At 41.6% G+C, this 8,691-nt stretch overlaps 1 protein-coding gene across 2 annotated transcripts in view; it reads right to left on the reverse strand.

The window, feature by feature from the left end:
* LOC118082627 (cytochrome P450 2K6-like) overlaps window positions 1-8,611 on the reverse strand; it is a 31,684-nt gene extending 23,073 nt beyond the window's left edge. For both annotated transcript variants that reach the window (XM_060272283.1, XM_060272284.1), the window contains exons 1-5: window positions 8,076-8,611; window positions 3,520-3,682; window positions 2,462-2,611; window positions 1,941-2,101; window positions 1,237-1,410 (exon numbers count right to left, since the gene is read on the reverse strand). In XM_060272283.1, coding sequence (XP_060128266.1) covers window positions 1,237-1,410; window positions 1,941-2,101; window positions 2,462-2,611; window positions 3,520-3,682; window positions 8,076-8,258 — 831 coding nt within the window. In that variant the 5' untranslated portion in view covers window positions 8,259-8,611. The remainder of the gene's footprint in view (window positions 1-1,236; window positions 1,411-1,940; window positions 2,102-2,461; window positions 2,612-3,519; window positions 3,683-8,075) is intronic.
* Window positions 8,612-8,691: the final 80 nt, after the last annotated feature.

Raw genomic sequence — 8,691 nt, forward strand, 5'->3', positions numbered from 1 at the left:
CAGGAAGCCAGACAATACCTTTCGTCCCTGTGTAGACTTCAGAAAGTTGAACCAGGTGACCGTGCCGGACGTTTACCCCATGCCACGGGTGGACGACTTGGTTGAGACCATAGGAAAAGCGAATTATATATCTACACTTGACTTAACAAAAGGGTACTGGCAAGTGGAAATGGATCCCTTAGACAAGCCCAAAACCGCTTTCATCACTAGAGATGGGTTGTTTGAATTTAAAGTGTTGCCTTTTGGATTAAAGAACGCGGCAGCCACGTTCCAGCGACTCATCGATAGGATGCTAAGGGGTCTGCAAACGTTCGCCCTTGCTTACATTGACGACATAGCGGTATTTAGCCCATCGTGGAGAGATCACTTACAACACCTAAGTGTGGTTTTCCAGAGGATAAAAGCGGCAGGTTTAACAGTAAAAGCGGCTAAGTGTCAGATGGGGAAAAGACAGGTTAAATACTTAGGCCATGTTCTCGGAGGGGGAGTGATCAGGCCAGATACTAACAAAGTGGAAGCCATCAGAAGCTGGCCGGCTCCCAAAACTAAGAAGCAGGTGCGTGCCTTTATAGGAGGGTAACCGGAGGTGCCAAGAAGTTGCCAGAGTGCATAGGGCAAACTTCTACAGTGGGGGAATCCGACTGAGGGAGACCCTTTACTGGAGGCAAGAGGTTATTCCTGGGGGGACAGCCTAGAGTTTCTTAAGGTACCAGGTCACGCAGGCTGGAAGGCTCTCCTTACTTAGAAACCCATTAGTAAAAGGGGTTTATTTTTGAGGCGGCAGGACCAGAGGGTGGGTGTTTTCCCCTTTGGATTCCTGTGTCGCAGTGATAGTAAGGCAGAGTGGGACCAGGGTCGTCACACCTCTCCACCCTCAAAGTCTCCTATCTCCTCCGGTGTGAAGAACGCCTTCTTCTGAGCACATGAGGTTCTATCCCATCCCACCTTGTATCAAAAGGGGATCTGGCAACCAATATTTATGACTTGATTACCTCTCATCACAGCATAATGATCTATAACTGCATGTGTTCTTGATCAGGGATTTTTTTTCCAGAAATGCTGGTGAGCATGCAACCTTTGCCCCTGCAGAGGCAACTTCTGTAACACATTAACAATGGCTGACTATTGGGAAATGGAGGGAAGTATGCCAGGTTGGTCCCTTCTGAAGCATTCACTTGCAAATACGAATGGAAAATGTCAACGTTTATTGTGGTCCAACTTAAAAGACTCCATTACCTCTTGCTGCTGGATAAGAAATGAGTCAATAAAGCTCCTCTGGTCATTTTCATCCAAATCTCTGAGGTGTTTTATGAAGGTGGCATTTATGAAGGCAAACAGCTCATCTCTGTTGCGAAGGACAGTCTTATGAGCCCCCAAAAGAAAACCAAGAGCAGGAAACATATTATACAGCTGAAAGGATAAAAATGGGAAAAAAGAAAAAGAGACATTAGGAAAGCTCAATACAGTTCCGTCAGCTGGGTTTCTCAAAGCGTGGCTGCCCAAATACAAAACAAAGCAATTGAATGGTATTTGGAATGGAGTATGGTGTACCACGGCATAGCATAATTTATGTGCAGCCCCGGGATAATAGGCTATGACGGTTCTCCTCTGGAGGTTTGCCTTCAGAGAGGGAGATCTGCCCTTGGACGCCCCTTCTGAGCCATCATGGAACCAACCATCACTTGTTCTTCCTTGAGTCCCGATGGCAGTGAGGCCAGAAAGGGTGTGTGCAAAAGAGACTTTGTTATAGTTATGGGATGACTGTGCCGTGTGAGTTTTCTAAATATTTTGAATCACCACCAGGTTTCTCAAGATATCAGTAGTCTGTGTTTTGTAGTGAATCCTGAACAATATACAATAAACAGGTTGCCTTGCCCACTTTGCATACACTGCTTTTAAAATCAACTGTTTGCTTGTTTTAATTGGGAAAAATAGGTTACCGTGACTGAAGAGCTTCCGAAAAGCCGGATATTTTCATTGATCAACTTCAGAAGTCTTATGAATGTGGGATCTTCATAATCAAATCGCTTGTCTAGTAGTATGGCCACTATAATATTGGCAACAGCTGCATTCATAATTGTGGTGGTCTCAAATGGGTTTCCTATACATAAATATGACAGTTAAGCAAAAATATTCTGATGAAATTCCAAGTATGGAAAGGGCATTGTTTTTAAATCTGCTCTTTCTTGCCTTACGTCTCTACTGGTAGCTTACCTATGTGTAGACCTCATTTATCAAAGAAACTTATCCTAATTACTGCTGGATGTGGCCATAGCTGGGCTAAGAAATGCTTGGAAGTCACAGGAGTTATTGCAGTACAATCTGCACATTACAGGAACAGACCAATTGCAGGGAAGCTTGGGATCCGTACTTCTGGAAGTTAGGAATATGTAACACAGTACTCTTGGCACCTTTAAACTATGGAAGTGTAGCTATGCACCAGAGGAAAACAGCAACCCACCTTCGTAGGATTCAAATTTCTTTATCAGGACACTGCATTCCTCAACAATTCTATCCTCTATGGTCCTCTTTCCCATTCCGTAGTCCCGTAATGTGCTTAAAGCAAACCGCCGCATCACTTTCCAGTTTCCACCATTAGACAGAGTTACACCTGAAGAGGAAGGAGGAAAGGCTTCATGTCTGCATGGCCATTGTAAAAAAATAAAAAATCAATAAATTATATTCTGCATTTCTTCCATGGAACTGAGAATGGATCCCAGCTATTCTCCCATTCAGACTCAGACTTCTGAGCTTTGACAAAGTAGCTCGCAGATGTGCCATCAGAGCATGACCTAAGAACACATTGATGAATATTCTGTGTTGCAAAGTGTAGAATAGAGGGTGGGTTTGTGCATGTCAGGGGCATAGCTGCCAAGTTTTCCCTTTTCTCGCGAGGAAGCCTATTCAGCATAATGGAAAATCCCTGAAAAAAAGGGATAACTTGGCAGCTATGGTCAGGGGTCCCAGCAGAACTTTGTGTTCCACGGGCAGATATTATGCCTCCTTCCTGTTTCCTCTCTGTATAGGCTGGGCCAGAAAATGGTGTGTGGCATTACTTTTCCATGTGACTATTATTCACAATTCACATGTGACAATTATTACATTCTCCTGTCCCATTGACCCCCAGCTCTACAATATGAATTATGAGAAGAGTTTTCCTTTAAATGGTCTCCATTTTTGTTTCTTCAACAGAGCCCCACTGATCTACTGAAAGTCAAGACCAAAAAAAAGTCTGCCTGCTCTACACATTTTAACATTTAAGCTGCAGAAATCCACAGGCGACACTTTTTGTGACACATTCTCAGCCTAATGCCTGCAGATACTCTGTCAATGTCAATGGCACTAAGATTGGTTGAAAAATTCACAAGGATTTTCCCACAGGAAACAATAGATGTTGCTAACTTGCTTTGCAAACACTCATCTTACGAACCATTTCTTGGGAACGGATTGTGTTCACCTGGTGGGACCAGTGACTGTTTGCAAGCATTAGCAGTTCCAATAGAAAGGGAAGTTCCTCACCAAAGCCTTGTGAAAGCTCTTGAAACATTGGAACGATGGGTCTGTCTGCAAATGCGTCTGCCTGATTAACCAGAGCCTCCTTTACTGTCTCATATCCTGTCAACACCACAGTTTTCCGAGGTCCCATTTGCATGCTGAAGACAGAGCCATATTGCTTTGACAACTGCAATTAAAGAGAAGAAAAAGTGAGAAACAGAGTTCTGGTATACCCAAAGAATATATAATTGTGAATCATCTCTGACAGAACCAAGACTGCATTAGCTTGCACTTTTACCTAAGAGTAAAGACTATTTTATACATTCCACAGAATCTAGTAGAACAGTTTGACTGTTCAGTTTTTTTCAATAACTACTATTGAACTCGGTAGGAATTTCTTCCATATTATTGTGCCTTGGACCGAGCTGAAAACATATGACTTAAGAATAGTAATTTTGTGGAATGAATTCCCTTTTCGTATCTTTTCAAATCACCATGCAAAACAGAATCCAAATAACATAATGATAAAGTTAAAGAGCATTGTCTATGCCACAAGACATTTGTTTCTAATAGCTGTAGCAGCAACAGTTGCTGGACTCATGATACAGCAGCTCAGCCCTTTCACCCAGTTCAGTAGACTCCACTGTGGGAGCAGGGCCAGGGCAGGAGAGTGCTGGAGTCCTGTCTAGTGAAGTTGGATGGGATCAATTCTAAAGTATTGGAGCCTCAACTTCAGGATCTGTCCTTCCAGTGAGCACTCAGGGTTGATTTCCTTCAGAATGGATAGGTTTGATCTTCTTGGAGTCCATGGGATTTTCAAAAGTCTCCTCCAGCAGCACAATTCAAAAGCATCAATTCAAAAGCATCAACCGTTTTTCTCCCAATAAGCAAGCGTCTTTTAATTTCGTGACTGCTGTCACCATCTGCCATGATCATGGAGCTCAAGAAGGTAAAATCTGTCACTGCCTCCATTTCTTGCCCTTCTGTTTGCCAGGACGTGATGGGACCAGTGGCCCTAATCCTTTTTTTTTTATGTTGAGCTTCAGACCATATTTTGCACTCTCCTCTTTCACCCTCATTAAGAGGTTAATTCCTCCTCACTTTCTGCCTTCAAATTTGTGTCATCTGCATATCTGAGGCTGTTGATATTTCTTCCGGCAATCTTAATACCAGCTTGGAATTCATCCAGTCCAGCCTTTTGCACGATATATTCTGCATATAAGTTGAATAAGCACGGATACAATATTCAGCCTTGTCATACTCCTTTCCCAATTTTGAACCAATCAGTTGTTCCATACCCAGTTCTAACTGTTGCTTCTTATCTCACATAGAGATTTCTCAGGAGACAGATAAGGTGGTCAGGCACTCCCATTTCTTTAATTCTTTTAAATAGGGTCAATTAATGAAGTTCATACTTTTGACAAGCAGTCTGATGCTTTTGCAGAAAAATATTTCTAGACACAAGACTTTTATTTTTAATTTTTTAAAGCCCTTTCAGTCTCCCATCTCGAGGCTATGTACAGCCAACTGTACATTCCTACGCCCCTCCCCAAGGCTGGTGACAAAGTTTATAAAACCATGCTTTTGTGCACATTTTTCATTGTGTGTTGACATTTGTTTGATGTTATTTTTAATGACCAAGTATTTATACAGATTCTCAGAGTGGCCTTCAAGTAATTCAAATTATGCACAAAATGTGTGTGTGTGTGTGCACGCGTGTGTGCATGCACATGCACAAACACACACACACACACGCTTTCAGTGATACAGTGATACAGAAATGTCTTCTGAAGAAAATGTTGCAGTAATTTTGGGGATGAAATTTACCACCAACCTTTGTAGAAATTGCTCAAGTGCTAGCCTCCATTCTCAGGATGTGGTTACCATACTAAAATGATCTTATCCGTGTAACATAAAATGAATGTGCCTCATTTCCTCTGTTAAGGCTGCAGTGGGGGTTTAGCTTCACTTAACAACATGACACTTAACAACTCAATTAGGCAGCATTCTCTCGCCTTTCCTTTGATAGCTATGCTACTGATTACTTCTGCCATTTTAATTTTAGAGAAAGTGTTTAATTTAAAAATTATATGTACTATAAAATAACAGTGGTAACAATACATTGAAGGTAAGTAAATATTTTTGGGAGGGTGGTGCCAGAGCTCTGGCAGCATCCCAGAGCCCTAGCGCCACCATCCCAAAGAGGATAAAATGGACAGACTTTGGTATTCTTTTGTCCTGTCCTCCCCCAATGTCTTTCTCTCTATCTGAGCTGGCTTCCTGCCTGTTACATTACATGGGGTTCCTCTCTGTGTAAAGTCTTCAAGCTGTGCCTGTGCACACCTGACAAAACAGCCTCATTCTCTCTCCCACATCAAAATTTATCTCCCCCCCACCTCCAGTCTCCGTTGTTGTGTGTCCTGGCTGAGGGGAAAACCAGAAGACTGATGGTCATCGGTCGGTCAGGGATGGTCTAGTAGTTGAAATTCCTGCATTGCCCCAGGGGGTTGGCTAGATGACCCTCAGGGGTCCCTTCCACCTCTACAATTTTCTGGTGCAGGTTTGTGAAGATTTTTAGGTACAAGTTGGATTCAAGGAGTGCATAGGATTGCAGCCAATCTGATGCACCGTCGGCTCAGGAATAAGTCCCACTGATCATGATGAGACTCGCAGGCAAGTAGATTGCTGCTGTGCAGTCCTGCTTTTTAAATAAATGTTTTCCTTTTCAGATAATACAGAGCATGGTGAAATCACAATAAGGGAGGGGAGGGGAGGGGGGGAGAGACTCCATCAGGCAAGGCCTCTTTGCACCTGCCTTGCCCCACCCTCTAGTCTCTGCTTCTCAGTTTGTATTGTATTATTTTATGTACTGTGTCTTACCATTGTTTTATAATTATAGTTTAGAAATTAATTATTATAACTGCTGAGTGGATTTCTGTTTAACTTTTATATGTTATTATTATTAATATTTAAGGACGACAGAGGATGAGATGGTTGGACATCGAAGCTACGAACATGAGTTTGACCAAACTGCGGGAGGCAGTGGAAGACAGGAGTGCCTGGCGTGCTCTGGTCCATGGGGTCACGAAGAGTCGAACACAACTGAACGACTAAACAACAACATTATTATTATGTAATACTATTCTAATGATTGTTGAATGTTAACTTTAAAATAGGTAACCTATATCAAAAAAGTATGTTTTATTATCACATTTTTGTATTGCATTAGATTGTTATAAGATGTACATTTTTTGTTTCTTCAGTTTGTAAATTGCCTTGAGTGTTGTAAGATAGAAAGACGGTATACAAATTAAAAATGCTGATGATGAAATAAAACCTCCCCTTCAGTAGTTTCAAGCACTACTACAGGTTCCTGACAATATCTGTACTGCATTGTTTACTATGCACTTTGGAACTCCCAGCCTATCGTAATAAAGTACGTGCTTTTGCTAGACTCTTTCCAGGCACCTACTAAAAGCATTCTTGTTTAGGCAAGAATACCCAGATGCTTAGGAAGTTGAAGTAATTTTATTCTGTTTTAATATTTTAGCTTTTGCATTTTTTAAAGTAGGGTTGTTAATTTTTCTTCATTTTACTGCTGTGGTTTTTTTTTTTTTTTGGTAAACCGCTTTGCAGGTTTTTAAAAAGAAATTTTATTAAATAAATAAAGAATAAATATAAATAAAATAGGTAAAGGTAAAGGGACCCCTGACCATTAGGTCCAGTCGTGACCGACTATGGGGTTGCGCACTCATCTCGCATTATTGGCCGAGGGAGCCAGCGTATAGCTTCCAGGTAATGTGGCCAGCATGACAAAGCCGCTTCTGGCAAACCAGAGCAGCACATGGAAATGCTGTTTACCTTCCCGCTGTAGCGGTTCCTATTTATCTACTTGCATTTTTGACGTGCTTTCAAACTGCTAGGTTGGCAGGAGCTGGGACCAAGCAACGGGAGCTCACCCCGTCACAGGGATTCGAACCGCCGACCTTCTGATCACCAAGCCCTAGGCTCAGTGGTTTAATCTGTTAGGAGCCACTCGGAGTGGCCAGGGGAACCAAGCCAGATGGGCAGGGTATAAATAATAAATTATTATTAATTTATTATTATTATTCAGTTGCAGCAGCACAAATATTTACTAGGAATGCTCAGAAAACCAGAACAAAATAGGCAGTTGTAAGGATAAAAGTGATTACACCTTTAATGGCATCTCTCAAATCTAGTTTAGAAAGATAGGCTGAAGGAGGAGGCTGGGCTAGGCAAGGTTTACACCGGCACTTTTGCATCCTTGAAAATGGAGGCAGAGTCAAACAGGATTCGACACCAGACACCCCCAGACACCTTGTTAAATTACCTGTCATAAAATGCAACTAGGTCCTATGACTATTTATTGGGAATGATAAGAGGAGGTTCTGCAACACACAAAGGGGAGATGAGATTTATAGGTTCTAAAAGAACAAAATGAATAATAATAATAATAATAATAATAATAATAATAATAATAATAATTTTATACCCCGCTAATCTGGCTGGGCTGCCCCGGTACCCTTTAGACTTGCCATGGGAAGAAATTGAAGCTTTACCTTTAACATGGTTCTGTAAGGCCTCTTCAGATCCATGATGTGGAGATTCCCAATGAGAGGTAAAGGCCTCGGTCCTGGTGGAAGATTTTGGGAGCTCTTGTTCCACAAAGTACCCAGTTTCAAAACAAAGGTAATCATGAGGATAAAAATGAACAATGCTGGAACCGGCTCTGCCCAATCCATTTTGTTTCAGCAAGCAATTTTTTGTTACAGTGGTTATAATGAAACCTACAGTGCAGTTTGGTCAAGGACAATGTCTTGCAACTGCAGTGAGCAGCATATATATTATGCTAGGTACTGTTTCGAGCAAATCATTAAACCATCCAGTAAAATGGAAAGTGTCCCAGCTTGGCCCTCTGACTTTTTTTCTCTCCACAACTATTCAAAGCTGTACATTGGATGATTTGTCTTTCAGTTTAATGTTACTCAAGGGGATGGTGCTTACTTGCAGAAACTAATGCTTTCAAGAACAAATTCAAACTCTCTTGAACCTGGCTGCAGACCTGTCACCCAGATGATGTATAAATTAATCTGTTACACTGGGAGTAGAGAGCAACATTGTAAAATCATTTGCAGATGAAATTATTCAACTTTAATTAGAGACAACTGCATTTAG

Source organism: Zootoca vivipara, chromosome 3 (genome assembly GCF_963506605.1).
Source record: "Zootoca vivipara chromosome 3, rZooViv1.1, whole genome shotgun sequence".
Classification (NCBI taxonomy): Eukaryota; Metazoa; Chordata; class Lepidosauria; order Squamata; family Lacertidae; genus Zootoca; species Zootoca vivipara.